Here is a 20160-nt window from a genome sequence, read left to right on the forward strand (position 1 = left end):
CTTGGAAAGCCCAGGCCAGGAGACGAAAGTGCGGCGGGGAACGCACAGCTCCAGCCGCCTCCACCCCTCGCACCCTCGGCGGCGAATCTGCCGAAGCCCTGCAGGGAGCGGCCAGGCGCACCCCCCTTCTCCCCCCGCTACAGCGCGCCGCTCGGCCCAATCTTCCTGCACCGCTTCGCGCGGCCCTGCCCACGTCGGAGCGCGCGGACGCTGCGTGGTGGGCGTGTCCGGGTGCCGGCGGGGCCGCCGCTGGGACTCGCCGGGCCGCGCTCGCCGGGGCCGCCGCTGCTGAGGGAGGAGGAGCAGGAACGGGAGCAGCGCTGCCCCGCCGCCGGGGGAGGCCGTAGCGGGAGGAGTGGCCGGGTCCGGCCCATGGACCGTCCGGGTCTGAGGCGGAGCCCGTGGAAGGAGCCGCTCGGCCCCGGCGCGGCCGTGAGGCGGCTCGGGGAGCGGGCGGTGCGACGCGGTTGAGCGCGGCGCCCCGGGCCTTTTCGCACCGCCGTCCGCCGGCTTCGCCGCCTCCTGAGCGGCCCCGGCCCTGCCCTGCGCCCGCCGCCGCGGCACCATGTCGGCCAAGGTGCGGCTGAAGCGGCTGGAGCAGCTGGTGCTGGACGGGCCGCAGCGGCACGACAGCGTGCTGAGCGTGGAGACCCTGCTCGACCTCCTGGTCGGCGTCTACACCGAGTGCAGCCGCGACTCGCCGCTCCGCCGCGACCGATACGTGTCTGACTTCCTCGAGTGGGGTGAGCCCGGGTGGGAGGACGGGGGCGGGCCGCGGGGATGGGGAGGCCGGGGGCCGGCTGGGGCCATGAGGGGACGGACGTGGCCCGGCCTGTGGGGGGGTTGTGTGTGGGGTCCCCGGCCGGGAAGGCGGCCCGGCCCCAGGAGTGCGCTCGCCGCCGCTGCTCCCGGCTGCAGCCGGGCGGGGTGGGGAGACGCCGCCCCTGGATGCGGAGCCTCCCAGGGGAAACACCCGCCGCCAGCCGGGCCTTGACCCCTGCGGGGCTGCTCCGAGCGCCGCTCGGCCCCGAGCGAACCGCTTGGCATGAGCAGCACCGGAGTGTCCTTGGCCTGAAACCCTGCTCGGCTTAACCCGAAATGTCAGGCTAATCCAGCGCTCCTTGGGGGGTTTCCTACCTGGGGGAGAGCAGCAGGCTCAGGCTTTGAAACGCTGATCTTATGCCGGGTTTGTTGCTGTTAGAGAGGGCGTGTGTCTTGAAGGAACAACAGTTCCCGTTCATCGTGCAGCCTTTTTAATTTGGGCATGCCCCCGAAGGACAGAGCAATCCCAGGCAGCCTTTACAGCAGCTTTGTTTAATGGTTTCCTACTGTTAAGCAGCCTGATAATGAGAAACCTCCAATAGTCTGGAGTGTGCTGACAAAAGAAAACGTGGATACTTGTGATAACTCTTAGGATAAAAGTTTTCTATCCAGTGTTCTTTAGTTAAGATTACCGACTACAGGTATGCGGGTACTAGAGATCCTTCTCTGCTGCATGCTTAAATGAATTTATGTTAAAATGGCCATGGTGGCTGACTGGTTTATTCAGCTGAGTAAGTTATGAATAATAATGTGTGATGGAGGTGACTTAACTTCTCCATGGAATAAGAATTGGAGGGGAAGGGAGGCGAGGTCATTGCTCACGAGTATATTGTCCCGTTTATCAGCTGTTCCATGCATGTACAGTTAATTAGGCTTTTAAAGAGCCCTCTTTAAAAAAAAAGCAAAACAAAGGATTTCCTAAGGGAGGGGGAGGGGCCGACTTACTTCAGTAGATGCAAATGTGTGTCTTTAGTCCTACAGACCAGAGCACCAACATGTAGGGACAGCTGTTTCTCCTTAATTTCTGTGGGGACCACCACTCTTTGTCCTACACTAACAAACTAAGAGGATTCACTTCCTGGACTCTTCTGTTGACGTCAGTAATGCGATTGCCAACTGAATAATTAACCACTTTATCACATCTGCCCCGCGAGGCTGCAGCCTGGGGAATATTGATTATTTGTTTTGTGGTGGGAGCTTTGTATGTCTTCTGCAAAGTGCAATCTGGTTTTATACTCTTGTTTTCAAGCTGATGGCTTGAACGAGTGTGCACTTACAAACTGTTAAATGTGATAGACTGGACTATGATGGTACTTCGAGCACTAAAGGAAATGATTTGGGGCAGGCCAGAGAATGATACACTTTTTCTGTAGCACTGATGGTGGTTGTGTCTTACTGATTGATCCCTCTGTTGTCATTTTCTGTGTGATGGAGAGGCCGATTATCCAATTGTATATAAAATCACTTGTTTTAATTCTATTTATTGTTTTCACTGAATGTGAAAAGGTTACTGACTTGATGAAAAGTATAGCTTGCAATAAAAACAGTGTGTAGTTCTTACTACAGTGTGGGATTACCCTAGTATAACAAAGTGCCTATTCAATAAATAATTGAAATGTATGTGAGCTACCATCTGGTGCTGCAGAGAAGGGATAAAAGTTTATAATCCAAGCTCTTGATGGTAAGGGGATGGGCCTAAGTCTGGACTGCTATATATTTGTCTTCCATCAACAAGGAATACCGTTAAAACCTATTACAGTTGATACACTGTGTTCTTCCTTTTCCTTCAAGCTGTTAAAAACAAATAAATGCCAACAACGGGACACCTTTTGTCTGTGTCCTAATGCCCTCACAGTGTGTTTTCACTGACAAGGAACTTGTTTCTGCCTCTAGCTAATCAGGAAAATATCATGCCAAACACACTGATCTTCCTCATGTCATGATATGCAGTCTTAATTACAGCCTGGTTCTCTGTTAGAAGGTATTCTGGATTGATGTGCACAAGTTTCGTGTGCTGTTGTGTGTCTGTAGCAGCCTGAGAGCATAGTTAAATATCTGGGATATACTTTGAAGATCACTTTATCAACTGGAAACAGAAGGAATTCCTTTTTGACAAAATGAAGACTTATCACTGACAATGGAAATAAGCTGCCTAGGTATTAAGGTTAAATTAAGCTGAGCTATGTAACAAGCGTTTCTTTACTATTTTGGATTTAAAACTGTGTGTGAGGTATCACACATGTAAAATTCCCTTAAAATGACTCAGTGTGGCTAATGGACTTGCTTGCATTCTTAATTGCCAAGAGAAGACAGGGTTTGGGCTAGGTAGTTGATGCAGTTTATTCCTGGCTGTGGGTGCAGAGGAGATGTGCGGTGTAGCTGCTGGATGTGGATATCTCTGCTCTCTGATAGCAGCACTTGTATTCTGGAGCGGCTGATTGTGGGAGGGGCGAAGTGAGGAGTCCAGGAAATTAAGTCCCATGTTTGTCCCATGAGACTTCTTGCTGTTTGACATCTGTAGAAGCCTCTCGGCTCACCTGCAGAGGTTGGCGAGCCCCAGATGGTGAATCTCATCACTTCTGCCCAATGAATCCCACTGCTGCTTCCTGGCAGTCCTGCCACAGGCTTATTTCTTCAAAATCATCTTCCTATTTGCTAACCATAGAAGAGCGTAGGGTGTGGCCCTTCGCCTTGGGGCGGCTTGTGGCTTCCATCGCATTAGAAATGTTGTAAGAATCTGCCATTTTAACCTTGGCAATTGTATCTTTCCCATGGTGAATGGAGCTTTCATAGGCTATATATTTTGCCTACACTGAAAGTATAATACACTTATCTTTACGCCATGTGTCTTTGGAGAAGAGCTAGCTGAGCTGCAAGCAAAGAGTTCAAAAGTCCTTTTCTTCTATTTTGTTTTGTTTATAACTCCTGTTGAATAAGGTCTCGCCTAATTGGTTACCACTGTGTTGTTTATATGTTAGATTTTGAAATTATGCTCAGTATTCTTAGTGGGAATTTAATCCAAGTCTGTTAGGTTGCAGATCCATCTCTACACATTCAGAGAGAATTTCCCAACTCTGTTCTTAGTGTCTTTTAAGCTGTTCCTACGTATGGTGCCCCTAGAGTGAGAAATAGAGAGGGATCCTAAGAGTGAGGAGTCCCATTTATTTCAGTTATACTTGGTCATTCCTCCCTGAAAGTCGTCAGGGAAACTGGGATGCTGCAGCCCTTATGCCTTTGAGGTCAAATTGCGTGACCATCTCTCCTAGTCCTTCCAGCACACTAGGGCTGTCAGGAGAGCAACTATCTGGCATCTTGGGAGATGTTGGAACTGGACAGTCCTGAGAAAGCCTGTAAAACAGTCTGTATGGCCCCAGAAGTCTGTGAAGGTCCTTTCTTTGGTAAAGCTGACCCAGGCCACTAGTGAAGACCACCTAAAGCTATCAGCATGCACAGAGGCAGCTGCTTGGATTGAAACAGTGGACCATGGTGTTCACCAGTGCTTGGGTAGTGTTGGGTGATATTGTCTGTGCACTGCAGAGTCTTAAGAGACTCTTCCTGCAAAAAATGTGTGCTGTCTTTTGTTTCATGTGATGAGGAGACAAGTACAGGAGCACTGAAACAGCATTGCTGCAGCTCAGGTGTCCGTGCATCACCTGTCCTTTGGCTCTCAGGTACAGCGTGTTCCTCTTTACAGAGCAGAGCCCCTTGTTTTGTCGTAGTGAGAGATCTGAGTTGTTCCTAATCCTGTGCTAGTATGGCTGCTTGCAGGGCACCTTGCTGGCTGGCACTGCATTTGCGCTCATCTGACATCACCTTGTTTTTCAGGAGTTACCTCATTTGGCTGTGGCTGGTGCTCACTGCCCCTTACTTAAAGTCAGCAGGGACTCACGTAACCGGCTGCTCCATTTTTGAACAGCTGCTTGGCATAGTGTGCAGCCAGTAGGCAAGTATGTTTAGAGAAAAGACTAACAGGAATTGCTTTTATTTGTATTCAAAGTGCTTTTGGTGCTGCGTAGACTCTCTCGCTTCAGCCTTTGTTTCCTCTGACCCTGTTTAGTACTGCTGGCATGCTACAGAGGGCAAGATGGCACATGTCCCCACATAGTTCATTCAGTGTTGTCTCACTCCTGGACTGTGTATTGGCTAGTCCTTGCTGTGGGAACACTTCAAAACTCATGTCAGAGTAGTTTAGACTGATGTGAAATGCAGTGCTTTTTTCTTTGAAGCAGGTGCAGGGGGTACTTCTGTGGACTGTTTCTCCTGATGAGTTATGAGCCATCAGAGTGTTGGCTTATCTTCTGCATTATTTGTGCAAGGTTTGCTGCTCAGCTGGACTGGTGTTCTGCTTTTGGGTGGTGGGTTTTTGGTTTGGGTGTTGGTGGTTTTTGTCTTGAGAAGAGCTTTAAGTGGGGAGTGAAGCTGTGGGGAGAAGAAAGATTGCACAAAGAAAGATTAACACAAATAGACTGGCTGGGAAGCTGCTACCAAGCCCTTGAAGATGGTCTGGCATAACAGGCACTGGATGCTGTTGTAGTAAGAGCAATACGTTCTCACTGTGAGCTAGAGGAGGGGAAAATATGCATGCAGAGAACTCAAAGCAACCTCTCTAGCCTCAAGCTGCTTGCTTTTGGGTATGTATCTGTTACACTTGAGGATGGACCATAGATGGAAATATGGGCAGACAGTTCACCAGAAAGGTCGCTGTTGTGCTGGTGCAGTGATTCACAAATTTGAGGTGCTGTAAAGACTGGTACTTCAAGTTTTGCATCTTGCTGTTGGGGTTGGGGGGGAGCTATGTGAACTTTGTGAGTATACTCCCAGACCTGCTTTCTCCTCCTTCCAGTTCTACTTAAAGAAGCACCTTAACCTTCCACATACAAATATCTAATGAGGGAAGTGAGAACCCTGAAGAATGGCCTCTCTGTCAGAAGAGTGTAGAGCCTGTTCTCATGGCCTGAAAGCAGTTGTATTCAGAAGTGTGGATGTGAACTTGAGGAGAGATCTTACCAACCTGCATTAGAGCATTGTTGAAGCTAGCTGCAGGGTAGACCTAGTCCTCAGACTGATATACTAGAGTAAGTGCTACGTAAGGATGGGGGCATGATGTGTGGCTGGGAGTGCTGCTTGGATAGGAAACAGAAACTGTCATTAAGTATTTTTGAGATGACCGTAGAGTTGTTAGGCTTTAAGGCTTGCTTATGAGGATCTTTTCTTTGACCTTTTTGGGTTACACCAGGAAAAACTGTCCCTTGATAACATGTCATATCTCTTTACTTGAGGGCTTATGTTCTTCCCTTCTTTCCCTTTGGTACTCCTCTCCCTTCTTGCAGAAGTACATGCAGAAAGCCCAAAAGGGACCTCGAGGTCTGCTGGTTTGTATAATGTCCTCTATGCAGTGAGTGATAAGCCTTTTGGGCACGTGTGCAAAGTGAGCGTGGTTGGGTAATGAAGATAGCCAAACAAGAGAACTGAGTTTCAGCTTCTGTCCTGAGTTCCTCTGCTGTCGTCCTCTATCCACCAAAGCCTGTTACAATCCCTTATACTAGAGCTACTGGCAGGAGGGTGGGGCAGGGTGAAGCCACAGGTGCCTTGCAGAAGTTCTGGAAATGCTGGTGGTGGCCATGGTTTCTTTGTGCATGGTGCAGTGTGGATGCAGCTGGAGACCTGCTCTCTGAAGGCTTTCCTGTGATCAGAGATGGGGCACTGTAGCTTGGGTTGCCCTTGCTAATGAAGTCTTCGGTCATCTGGCAGAAGTGTGCAAGCATGGCTGCTGGATTCTGGTCCCCAGAATTCCCTGCTGTCACATAAACTGGTTTTGTTCTTTTGAAAAATATATATATTAGGATTAATTAATGTTGGAGTAGCCCACACTGCCATGTTAGCTTTGATATTATAGCATCGTAGTCAGGGCTGGTGGTCTGCAGGTGTGCAGTCCAAAGCTTGCTGCTGTGTGTATGGTGGACCCTTTATAGTACATCTGTTCTAATCTGTTATTTTTAGGATGAGGCAGTATCTTTTGACTTTTTCTGTAAAACTTCATGCTATGAAACATTTTCGCTGAATGCTGCAGTCGTGTTTTGACAGTGGGAAGGTAATGTGGTCTGGAGGATGGGAGATACATTGGCGTGTGGTATGAAAATGACAGCTGTCCGGGGTGAAGCTGGTCTGTTGTCCTGTAGAAGGAAGTCGGTATTGCTTTTCCTCTGTGGATGAAGTTACTAATAAACAGTCTTCACTGAGGGCTTGAGGATTTATGTGGTATGTTAAAGGCTGGGACCTATAATTTGTATTTTAATTTTTTTAATGTATGAAAACTCAGAAAGGGGTAAATAAGTCATTGATATATTTGCATTCATATAGGAAAAAAGTGTGCATCTAGTAGTTTCTCACAGTACATGATAAGGTATAGAATACAGAAGGAAGGTTTCATAACTATTCATAAATCTACCATTTTTTCTGACTTATTTCACTTAGAAATCTAAATTATTTTCATGTTGCTTTTTCTTACATAATATTAAGATGTAATATTTTGGAAAAAAAAAAACAAACACACACCTTATTTTACTCCATAAAACTTCTGTGGTTGACACAGTTATACAGTATCAGTGCAAATGGCTTGGTTTAGTCAGCAGATTCAGTGCAATGCGCTTTTTTTATCAAATGAAGTTGAACTAACCTTTTTTTGCAAATAATTCACATGTGGGAGTGAGTCAGTTTTTTCTACACCTACTAGAAACAAGTGATTTTAACTGTGTGAGTCAGAACTGAAGAGACTTGTTTCATTAGCTTTTTTTATAGCAAGTTGCTTTTACTTTATGGTTATATATTAATGTTTGGGGTTTTAGAAATGTGGATCTGTAGCTGAGATTAGTTGGGAATGTTAAACTACTACAGTTTCTTCACATTTATGAAACTTACATTTTTTCCCTTGCTTGTAATTTGAGGCAATTCAAGTAAGCTGTTTTTAGATGGGTATTACAAAGCAAGAATTACAATGCTTACCTAAACAATCACAAATTTATCTGAGCTGTTAACAGAATATAGTGCCTAGGATTAGGAAAAAAATTTATAGGTTCATCTTTTTAATTACCCATGTCTGAAAAGATTAATAGGATGATGGACCACAGGCAAATCTGTTTAGAAAAATAGAAGGCCTTGTTAAAGCTTTTTACTGTATTTTTGCCTTTGATAATGCTTTAAACAGAGTTGAGATTCATTTTCTAAGCCTTTCCTATGGTACGCTTGAGAATTCCAATATATTCTTGATGTAGTTACCAAAGAACTTGTATCATGTGCACTAATATATCACACTGAAGCTCTAGTATTTTTTTATTTTTTAAGAAAAGGGATTTAATTTTAAAAGCTTTTCCAGGTCTAAGAATTTCTAAGTACATTTGGTCTGTAGTTCAGTGTGATCTGTTCATTTTAGCTGTCTCCTATGCTAAAATATTCCACTCAATTTTTCTCATCAGTGTATGCAGATTGCCAGAGTGCAAGCTTTCATTTATAAGGATCTTTGTTCGCTATAATGAATGTAGCTTTCTTCAGTAGGAAACTACACACTGTTTTCTTAAGCCCTGATTTTGCATAGACCTCAGTAATCACGTCTGTAGATATACTTAGAGTGCATTCAGATTAAGTGCGTGCATCCATCATGGCCAGCTGAGGCCTTAGGCACCCTGAAGTGCCTGAGATCTTAATTTCTGTCATTCATGTCATCAGGGTCTTAATGCTGAAACCTGTTATTACTTAACCACAGCCCAGAGCTTCAAGTGTCACTAGTAGCTCTGCATGCCCAATCTGAGACCTCTATAAAGGAGTCTGAGCTTTGTTTATTAATCAGGTGTGTGTTAATTAAGGCTAAGGTATAGTTCTTAATTTGCATAAGTGCAGTGCCATTGAAGGAGGTGATACTGCCCCTCTGCTCTGGTGAAACCCCACCTGGAGTTCTGCGTCCAGCTTTGGAGCCTCAGCACAGGAAAGACAGAGACCTGTTGGAGAGGGGCCGGAGGAGGCCACAGAAATGATGAGAGGGCTGGAACACCCCTCCTATAAGGACATGCTGAGAGAGTTGGGGTTGTTCAGCCTGAAGAATAGAAAACTCCAGGGACACCTTATTGTGGCCTTTCAGTACTTAAAAGGAGCCTGTAAGAAAGAAGGGGACAGACTTTTTAGCAGGGCCTGTTGCCATAGGAAAGGGGGTGATGGTTTTAAACTAAAGGAGGGGAGATGCAGGCCAGACATTAGGAAGAAATTTTTTTACAGTGAGGGTGCCGAGACCCTGACCCAGGTTGCCCAGAGAGGTGGTGGATGCCCCATCCCTGGAGACATTCAAGGCCAGGCTGGACGGGGCTCTGAGCAACCTGATCTGGGTGAAGATGTCCCTGCTCATTGCAGGGGTTGGACTAGATGACCTTTGAAGGTCCCTTCGAACCCAAACTATTCTGTGACCTGAGGAAGGATGATGTTTCTAGTAAATGCATGGTAATACTTCTGGGGCATCTGAAACCTTCATCCCACTCTGTCTCTGATTCCCCTCCTGGATCTCTGGAAGCAGAGATCCACGTGTACCTGTCACTCCCTCATGACAGGGGTCATCCCCATTGTCTGTATGCCTTTGAAATTCTGCTGCTGTTGCAGCATGACTTCTACAACCTTAATTTTGCACATCCTTCCTCAAAAGCTGGCTTCTTCACAGAGTTTTTTTTTCTGTCCACTGCCAGCTTTATTGCTGCCCGCGTGACTTGGATTATCAATACTGAAAGCTGGAATGTTCCCAGTGTCTTTTATTTTACTGTAATTAAGGCAGAGTAGAAACAGCAGGAGAGTGACTTTAGGCGTGAAGATCCTATTACCATTTTGAAATATGTTCCCAAAGGTTTGCTTTTTAAGATGCATGTTTAGTCTTCAAATTTAGCTCCTTGTCCATTCCTAGTGCTGAGAGATGATGCCTAGTGTGTGTGTGTGCTCTGCAGACTTTGTTCTGCAGCCCCGACTGTTCTTGGGCTGTGGGTCTTAAGAAGAGTAGCAAGTTCATTTATTTTTTTCTGTGGCTATGTATACTTGAGTAATAAGTTTGTACTGAAAATTTTAAATTAAGGAGTTGTGTTTTTGTTATCTAGTCTGTGATCATTTGTGCTGTGTCTGAGTGAAACTGCAACGTAATATCAGTCCGTGCTTTCTTTTTAGTTTGCGTGTTCCTTAAGGCAAGGGTGAGATCTCACTGAGCACTCGCTATCAGTGGTTCCTTTTAGGATGCCTTTTTTGCCCTGCAACCCTCTCAAGTTACTTGCCTGATAAAAAGGAAGCTACATTTTTTGTGATTCAGAACCTCATACTATATGACTTATTGCTGGAGGCTGGGAGAAAAAATTTTTAAATGTACAAATGGCTAAAAGTGATATAAAGGTCCTAATGGAATAACTGGTAACTAGTAACTTCTAGATGTTGAGCTATAAATGCAGATTGAAAGCTGGAGTCTGTGGTATTTAATCTTTCTGCCTTTTATGGGTAATATGGTATTTTTCTGAAACGCATGACACTTCATCTTTCAGAGCAGGCTTTCTGAGAAGTTGCAGATGAATTCGTCTGTTGTATCACAGGGAAGAAGCACAAACATTTTTCTTCCAGACCAGCTTTAACTAGTTGTAACAAAATGCTGTAGTCCTGTAGCATGGTGTTGCTGCATAGAAGAATTAAGTTTGTTGTAACTTACTCTCTTATGTAACTGTATATTTCCATTGCTAGTAAGTTCAGCCTTTGGTCTCCTCAACAGTTATTATTTATGTTGGGAACAACGACAATATCAAACAGCTGTTTTTAAACTGTGGCCTGGTACTCCAGATAAAACAATAGAGGAAAACATACAGTGGAGATACCTAACTAGAGGGAGTATCTGGCCCGCAGACTGTCTTTATCTTACCCCTAGAAGTATTTACTGGTTATTAAGGAAACTGAGCTGTGGTTATCGCTCTGTGTGTGTTATTGCAGACCAGCAGGATTTACTGCATTGGATATAGTGCTGTACCAGCAGGGCTGGGCTGGTCAGGAATGACCCAGGGAGTCAAAACCCAGTCATGTCTATGGCTGTGGCTAGAAGTTACCAATGCTTGTGCATCCTGAAGGTGACTACCTGATGTGAAATGCAAAGGCAAAAGACCTGACACTTTGAAAAGGAGGAGGAGGGCAGATTTAATTTTAAAACATTTCAGTGACGGAGCAGCTTTTAGTGCTCAGAGGAAAGGGCTTTGCAGTGATTATCCTCAGTGTTAAAGGTGTGCATGTATTTGAGCGGCTCAAGCCAGGAGCAGAAGTGCCCTGGTTGATTTTGACAGAATCGGAGCTACAGGTAATCTGGTTATAAACTTCCTGTTCTTACCGGTAGTATTAACCATTGTAAAGATTTACTGTTTACTGTTTCAGCCACTTTTTGAGGGCGGGGATAGCAAAGATTGCATTCTGTACTTTACCTTTTCCATACCAGCATTATTTTTTCTTCACACCATAAAGCCTCATGAAGTTCAGCATGACAAGTGCAAAGCCTTGCACTGTGGAGTTACGTAAGTTGGGGAATGGCCAGCTAGACAGCAGTCTTGCAGAAAAAGATTTGGGGATCCTGGTAAACAATTAGTTGAAAAAGTCCATAGTACATCATTGTAGAAACAGAGGCTGCCTGTGTACTGGACTGCATCAACAAGAAAATAGCCAGCAGGTTGAGGGAAGTGGTTATTCTGCTCTTCACAGCACTTGTGAGGCCATTTCTGGAGTTCTCGGTCTTCCAGTACAGAAAAAACACTGAGAAACTGAAGTGAGTCCCGCAGAGGAGCAGTGGTGTGGTTGGGGGCCTGCAGCACATGCTGTGCAAGACAAGCCAGAGATACCTGGGGTTGGTGAGCAGGGAGGAGGGGAGCCTGGTCATGATCCTCAACTGCCAGATACTGGGTTAGGGAGAACACAGAGGCAGATGCTTCTCAGGTGCACTGCCATGGAGAGGCAATGGACACAGGCACGGAGCATTCTGACTGTGTAAGGGCAAAAAGTATTCCTACTAAGGGTGGCCAGGCACTGGAAGAGACACCCAGAGAGCTGACAGTCTCTCCATCCCAGGAGATAAACCTCACCTGGGAAAGGCCTCGAGTGACCTGATTGAACTTTGATGTTATCTCAGCTTTGAGGTTGGACTCTGATCTACAGAGATCCCTTCTAAACTAAAATTATTCTGTGATTATTTTTTTTTTATGTTAGCAATTTATTTAACATCACAATTCTTTTAATAGAAAAGTTGTTCTTCCTACTTCTCAGAATGAAAAGATGTGAAATAGAATCTTCTTGTTGTAGATGAAGTAGTTGACATAACTTGTGTAATTTTATTGTTTTTTGCTCATCTCAGGTGTTTATACTGATTAGTTGGCATTTTACCACATAGTCTGAATGTAAGTATTGACAAGCCTTTAAGTAAATTTTAGGCTTGTAAATGATGGGAAACTAAATTTTGTTCATGTTCTTCTGCCATGTATTTAATAAAAGCACCAGTTTCCTTGTTCCTGGATGAGAATTGCCAGAACAGGTTTCAAGAACTTTGAACCTATGTTTTATGTCTAGTGCTCTTTCCCAAGTGTGGTTTCCTTATGTCTAGTTGTTAACCTTGACAGCAGTTGAAGTATTTTAAAGCTTTAGTTCCATGGAGCTGTCAGAAGAGCCTGCAATCCCTGCATGACTGTGAGCCTGAATCATCCCTTATGAAAAATACAGGTTTAGCTGTTCTGCTAGAGATGTTCTCATGTCACAAAGGGATCTCTAACTTGTAGGCTTCCTAATGTCCTTATATGTAACGATATAAGGAACCTGACTAAGCAGTTGCTAACAACAGAGTGAAACAAATCTTCCTCATGGTTGTAAAGATCTAATGGGAGATACTGTCGATTTTTGTTTCATTTGTAAAATAAGAGCTCGTATGACTTACATGAAGTTGGACTTGCAACATGGTTTTAGTGCTGATATTCTTTCTTGATAGTAGTGCACTTAGCAAACCGAAACCTACAACAAATGCAGTGTTTCAAAATCATATTGATATATGGAAAATAGCATAGGAAGTGCTATCAATAATAAGGGTAACAATATACGAATGGGACAAAAAACCAAGAACTGATCCCCTTGTTAGTGGTGTGTTGTAATTGTTAATATGATATCCTAAGTGAGCCTTGACTTTCCATACGAAGAATTTATATCTGTGTTTTTGAGTACGCTGCTTGCAGCAAACTCCTGAGGAAATAAGATTTTTCAGAATTCTCATGATTCCTGAATGCCTGGAAGTCTGGTAGACATCCTTGTCAGAGCACATACACCGTCAGCTATGTCATGAAGATATTCATTGACAGAACTATATCATGTGATGGTCCATTGCCCTTCTGGGGCAAAGACTGTCTGTATGTAGGGAATTCATAACGTTGATTTTTCAGAATAAACTGTTCAAAGTGTTGCACAGTTGTTTCAGATGCTGTGGTTGTGAGGCCTCAGCTTTGTTTGTGTTTGGGGTATGGAGGTTGTTCACGCTGTGTTCTAGTTTCGGTGTATTGCTTCCCTCTTGGGAGGTACCTGCGCACTGTGCAACTACCTTGGGGGAAAAACAGAGAGTGAAGTAATGGTAATAACTTCTTTCTTTGGATTGAGTCTTGCTGCCTAAAACTACTGAGAAATATCATCCCCTTCCTCTCATGTGTGTGATTTCCTCTTTGATTTCATCGTTCAGACTTTACTTCTTATTTCCTATTTGTATTTAGAGAAGGCACTTTGCAGCAATGTCTTCAGAACAGCGATTCAAGCTTGTGCACACATTGCTGCGATGATCTTTTGCGTCAATGGCTGTAATATGTCATTGTGCGCATTGGTAATAATACCTCTTACTTCAAGTATATGCTTGATAGCTACAGAATAAATAATACAGAGACTTTACTGGAAAATGTGCTCCCGTAATTTACCGTCAGAGCTGTATGGGGACTGTGAAATGGGTGACAGCTGGTAGAAGATAATGGATTATCTTTCTGCAGGAGAGAAGCATGGGCAAGACCTACTTCTTACTTCAATCTCCTCACCCTCATCTCTCCCTCCCCCCTCATGTCCCATATAACACTTAAGAACCTGTCCTCTACGTTTTCTGGGGACTTAGGTGGAGACTGTTAGCTAGCACTTCTGTGTTCAAAAAAACAAAAAGATTAATTGGCAAGGAAATAAGTTTATCTGTGCATAACAATTCATGGAAGAGGAAATCAACACTGTCTACTTGTAATCTTTTAACACTTGCCCAGAAATAGATTGTTGAGGAGTCATAGTATTTGAATTAAAATTTGCAATATTGGAATAAAAAAAATAAGCAGGTACACCAATTAGAAAGGACTGGAAAAAGCATCACTTAAAGTCCTAAATATTGATCAATACACTACAAACAGTGGTCAGGCCAGACATCTTTATCACTTCTGGAAGTACCGGGTAGCCTGTACTTTAAAGAAAACCCTAAGTTGAGCCTGTGTACCAAAATGTTTTTTAAGTAAGATTTTGAAGGAGAGATAGAACTGATTATACTTGAAGAAAAAAATGTTCACAAGTGATAACTGAAAGATTCTTACTAGACTTTTCAGGGGGTTGATGTGTTAAAATATGTTCATGTAGGACAGATGAGGCTCCAAATTGACTTAGTTATTTGAAAATGCATTTCATATAGAATGGTTCTTCTGAAAAGGCAAACTTAAGTTTTGATTTCATGCAATACAGTTGTAAACGTTCTTTTTACTTCCTTTAAAATAAAACTGAAGAGACAGGGCCAGCAACTGCACAAACTACTCAAGTATTGTAAGATATCTTAAAATAATTTAGTACATTTTTGTTCCTGTGTAAGAGTAGCTACTGGTACAGTGTGAACACTGTAATAGAAATCATGACAAAGTGACACTTGCTGCTCATGGAAATCATACAGTGAGTAGTTCAACACATAGCTGTTCCTGATACTTTTTTTGCAAAGATTTTGTGGAGTTAGATTTTTTTAGAGTGATGCTATGAATTTTGTTTTAGAATTCAAATTATACAGGAAACAAGAGTTAAGCTTCAAGAAATAATGATAGAAGTGAAATTGCCTGTCTGTTAGGGTATAAGCATTAGGATGGTTCCCAGAAGAACAGTCTTCAGGACCTTCAACTCCCTTATGGAAGACCTGTACAATAAAAATGCAGGCTTTATAAGACCATACTTCCTTCCCCCGAGTGCTTCATGGTGTCTCTGTCCATTGGCACAGGTTTGTGTTGAACCAGATTGAAGCCTGCATGTTACTTAAAAGGCCATGAAACTACTGAGAGATTTAAAAATCCATGTCCTTGCTGGATTCACAGTGGCAATCCAAAGATAGAATGATGTGTTACTAAACAAGCAGTCCTGAGCACCTTTTCCTGTAGGTTAATAAAAAAAAAAGGAAAAAAGCCATAAGTGGCATAAATACTGAGAATCTTTAGAGATGAAAAAGAGGAGATGACATCTCTTCCAGATTTCTTTCCATTAGAAAATTCCAAAGAAGTTCATGGAACAAAAGGATTGCGTAGCCTCAGCTCCACAATTCTAGCATCAAAAATGGAACCAGTGCATCTGAACTACAGTGCCAAAGATGAAAAGTTTGACAGTCTTTAAAAGACCGTGTTTTGGGACTGACTGGTTTTTTGAAGTAAGTGCAAATGGAAAATATTACTTAAGAGCTAAACCAATCACTGAATAGGCAAACTAGCCAAGGTTCACTTAGATGACACTGGAGATAAATTAGTAAAGGAAAACACTAAATTCTGTGTGGAAAAAGAGGAGAGACAAATGGCGTATAGCTAAAATGTTGTATAAGGAAGTAGAGGGGCAGTCATTTGACCTTTCTCTGTAAATCGTCGACTTCAGTGTCTATACTAGTTTGCAGTTACATTGCAACAGCCTAAAGTATTTTGAAAATTGGCAGAAATTCCTTGTTCTGCTTGTGGTCTCCTCAGAGGCCATGTACTGCGTCAGATGATTTGTGGAAGTTAATGCATTTTTGTTGGTTCCTACTCTGGAAGGGCAGAATTCTGAAAGCACATTTGTGCTGGTAAGGTTTTCCAACAGCATCTGTACTGGCTTGCAGGTGCTTACCTGCGTGTTGCACTGGAGCATCCAAACCTTTGGTTATTTCCAAGTATGAGGAAAGGAAGAGGTTGGAAGCCAACAGAATGGAGCCTGAGGTATAGATGAAGATTTGAGATTGCCAGCCTACTACAAGCTTGTTCTGGATGTGCTGGTATTTGATTTTCTCTTTCCAAACCAAAACACCTGTCTAGATGGTCTACATATGAGGAAGGAAAAGGAGTTCTTTACTTAAATGTGTGGAAATAAATCTTAGGGTGAAAGGATTATGAATATAATGCTTATTAAACAAAGGTGGTGTGTGGATAATTTTACTCTTAAATTCAAGTAAAGAGAGCTGAAAAGTTTTGTTAAAATGTTAAGCCTAGAAGTGGAAGATTCTCTCTGTTCTGCATCTGATATAAATATGTTGTTGGGAGGATCCCCACTTGCCTACCTTGAAAATCTGAGGGGCGAGGTGTAAAGGTGTGGTATTTACAACTGTGGGCGTGATGATTGAAATGATTTTCATATTTTAATAGTAGTAATTTTGGTATCAACTGAGGACCGCAAACAGATTTTTCTTTCCTGCTGGCTTCAAACATATGCAAGAAGGAGGGAGAAGCTAGAACCTGGGGAGCTTGGGCTGCTGCTGGTCACACTGGGGTGCGCAGTAACGGGAGGTACGTTCTGGTTTGGAATGGTGCTGTGGAGGATAGAGGCTTCCGGGAGCCCCCAGGAAAGCACAGAAGCATGTCCATTTAACAGTGTGGTGTGTGGGCTGACTGTCTGTTCAGAGCTTGCTGTCTAAAATAACAAACCAGAAACTCGATTAAGAATTTCTGAAAGTTAGCATGGTAAAGATTATAAGAAAAAATGGGCTAAAAATACAAAACCAAAACAAAAATGTGGGGTTTTTTGATACACAAAATATTGAGATAAGGTGAAAGTGCTTATTCAGTATACTCTACATAAATTAGCAAAAAGTTGGATAGGAAAGGGTGACAAAAATACAAAATGAGGGGGATACAAGAAGGAAGAGCTCCATTCTGACTGTACCAGGGAAAGCTGAATTTATAATGCTTGGCAACTTTGAAATGTCTCTAGGAAAAGGCATGATGTTCTTCCATTTTTAGATTCTTGTTCCATATGCTTTACATATACATGTGATGTTACAGCTCTTTAGTTGTGCTCTAAATCGGTTGGATATTCCAGCATTTGACTTCCCTAAGGATGGCTGTGTGATTTAAACGAACTGAAAATTTGAACGTGTATAAACTATTGTGTCTAATATTCCAAATCATCATTTATCCAGAATGTTTTCTTCAGGGCTATTTAATTTGTATTCAAAAAATCCCCTGCTTCCAAGCAAGCTTTAGGTTGATTTTTATACTTATTTAGTAGCAGGTGTTATGATCTTGGTCAGTTTGAAACTTCAGAATAATTAGTTCTTGCTATTTAGCAACAGGTGATTTAAGGACAATATTCTAGAATGGAGTTCTCCAGACTTCTTAGTTTACTTCTTAATAAGAACAATTTGGGGCTTTTTTGAGCCATGAGAACTTTAGAAAAAAATTGTCTGTACTGCTGGTGATCCATGTACCACAGTGGACTAGAAATCTACATCTAAGGTGAGATTTAAGATCTCCTCATAGGCTTCCAGTAGATTCCACCCATTTCCCCCCCACCCTTTTCACCTTGTCCTGCACAATCTAGACTTTCCCTTTTCAATTTAAATTTATTTATTTGGAAAGCCTTGGAATAATGAGAGACAGATTTGGAAATGTGCTTGAGTCAGTGTCAGACATTGAGGAAAAGTTGCATAGTGAAATTAGAAGCAACTTGCTTTATCTGGATGAAGTTTTCATCACACCTTTGAAGGCTAAGAGTTGTATTTCTCTTTCTTTTCCCTTTCTACTCAGATCCTTTTTGAGCAAGTAAGTGTTGGGAAGCATCCTGCCCTCTGGAGATGCACTTGCCCTCTGAATAGCCCTGAAACCAGGGATTTTTCTGCTACAGATGGCTGCACATGCCCCTTATGCCCCACTTGCCCTGTATTGTGTTTGGAATTACTTTCAGCACTCTGGGTTGGTGAAAATAGTGTTGCTGTAAATGATCTTCCCTTTCCTCGCTCCCAGCCAGGGGCACTGGAAGGAGCAGAGCAAGGCACAGTGGCTTTGGCTCTGGAGTTCCTGGTCTAAAGAGGGAGCTGAAGAAGTGAAAGTTTGCATAATAATAAAGAAGCCTCTCTGAGCCTGCCGCTATAATATGTAGCAAGTCTTAGACTTATTAGGGTTCTCCACAAATATAAAGACAATTCCCCTCTTCACTGCTTCCGAGTAACTTCGAGTTACTCCAAACATTCTAGTGCCTGGTTACAGTAATTGCTTGTTGCATGTCTTTGTGGCCTTTTCCTACAGCAAAAATCTGACTTTCATTGACCTTTTAATAGATCTGGAGCTCTAAGGAAGTTCTGAAACAGGGTGGGTAATGTCTGAGAAAATGTCCTCCTGCCCACTGCCATTTAAAAGGAAGTGGAGTGAACAAAAGAACGTGCCACACCTGTGCTTAAAGGAGTTGCTGCTATCTGAACTCTTGATGTTGAAAAACAGCTCAAGGTATTTATATGCATAGTCTTGCAGCCTTGAGCCATCAATAAAAAAATAATTGAAATTGGATGCAGTTCAGTAGCACTGTAAGCTGATGTGTAAGACCTTGGTCTTACACTTCCCAATTCACAATGTAGATGAACAGATGTAGATGGCTGAGAACTGAAGTATCAGGAAAAAACGGACGTTGTTTGGCTTGTTTCCTTTGCCCAGCTCACCTGGCAGCTGCCTGGACATCAGCACTATGGCAGGAACCTCTGCAGCAACCGGGATGCTGTGATGGCCTTTGCATGGGCAGCTCGTCCCACCTCGGGCTGCGCTACTGAAGATGACGACTGCTGAACAAGAGCTGCACTCCCTTACCCTGCTTGCTAGCGCTGGTTTATCAGCCATTTCTGACCCTTCAGTGCCGATGATTCGGTTTGATAAACTACAGGATGGTAGTTTCATTATGTATCTTGGTTGGTTAGTTTTTGATGGTTTAACGAGCAGAATTGAATCCGTGAGGTGAGACCAGCTGGATTTGTTACAGGTGATTGAAGGAAGGGAGCAGTTCTGTCAAACTGCCCCTCTGGTCCCAGCGATCCGCCCCAGTTGTGTCACTCAACCACATCTTCACTCTGAATTTGTAAACAGAGAAAAGGGTTACCTCACAATGTGGATTTCTCTCCTACCACTCTAAGTGCATTTGTGTAGGTGCTTTGTTATTAATAGAAACCCCTAACCTTTGAAATAAAGGGGGTGGCATGTGGTAAATATAGCACCAATGTAAAATATGAATTGTTCTGTTACATAATGCATGTATTAAGTTTTTAGTAACTTGAGAGAACACCTTCATATATCTGGAGAAAACAAAAGATGTGTGTTTACTGTAAATAATTGATAAAATGGTTATGCTGCTCGTCTTGCTAGGTTTTACTTTTAAGATGAAATAAGGCGTGCAGTTAGAAAACCAGAACTTTCCTCGTACATTGCTGTAAGTTGTAGCTTCTTAATTAATGTAAATGTCTGTAAGCTTATATCAGCACAGTATGGTCATCAGATTGGAATTATTTTATTTCCTAGCAAGGTGTGCAAGATATGCTGGGTCTGATGAAATTCAGATTCACGCCTATGTTCATGAAATTTGAGTGAGGTCAAATTTGAGGTTTTCTTAATCTCTAGTTTGCCACTTATTTTTCAGATAGTTTCAATATTGAAGAGTTTTTCTAAGAAGTAATAATTCTCAAACTGTTCTATGAAAACAAATCTGCTTTTTAGATTATTCATCATGCAGTAGAATAAGTGGATTTTAGCAATATTTACAACTTTGTTATGGAATGAAAGAAATTGAATCATTGAAATTCTCCTGTTTGGAACATGCTAATTCATGTAGAAAAATGAAACAATTTTTCCATTACTGACGTGCTTCAATATGTGATCTCCATTTGCTGTGGTTTAAGTGGTCTCTCCAATACATGCAAAATGTGGCCCTGGAGTTAGGAGTACAGAAAAATTTGGGTGCCAATAAGATGACATTAAACAGAGATTGTATTCTACGGTGTTTCTTGTCATGCATTTCTTACAATGATTTGACGTGTATCTTGGAAGATCCTGTCCTAATGTGCTG

The 20160-nt window shown here is 42.9% G+C and overlaps 1 protein-coding gene and 1 long non-coding RNA gene across 17 annotated transcripts in view; both read left to right on the top strand.

Annotated features, from left to right (window-relative positions):
• Positions 1-278: 278 nt before the first annotated feature.
• CDC42BPB (CDC42 binding protein kinase beta) overlaps positions 279-20160 on the top strand; it is a 95118-nt gene continuing 75236 nt past the window's right edge. For 5 of the 16 annotated variants that reach the window (XM_065063417.1, XM_065063423.1, XM_065063419.1 and 2 more), the window contains exon 1: positions 283-743. In XM_065063417.1, coding sequence (XP_064919489.1) covers positions 566-743 — 178 coding nt within the window. In that variant the 5' untranslated portion in view covers positions 283-565. Of the gene's footprint in view, positions 744-20160 lie in introns of all 16 variants that reach the window. The other 11 variants (XM_065063415.1, XM_065063413.1, XM_065063420.1 and 8 more) reach the window with 5 other exon arrangements.
• Positions 767-20089, top strand: LOC135579532 (uncharacterized). The gene is made up of 2 exons (XR_010472743.1): positions 767-16625; positions 18765-20089. It is a non-coding gene; the product is annotated as an uncharacterized LOC135579532 (long non-coding RNA).

This window comes from Columba livia, chromosome 5, assembly GCF_036013475.1.
Source record: "Columba livia isolate bColLiv1 breed racing homer chromosome 5, bColLiv1.pat.W.v2, whole genome shotgun sequence".
Taxonomy (NCBI): Eukaryota; Metazoa; Chordata; class Aves; order Columbiformes; family Columbidae; genus Columba; species Columba livia.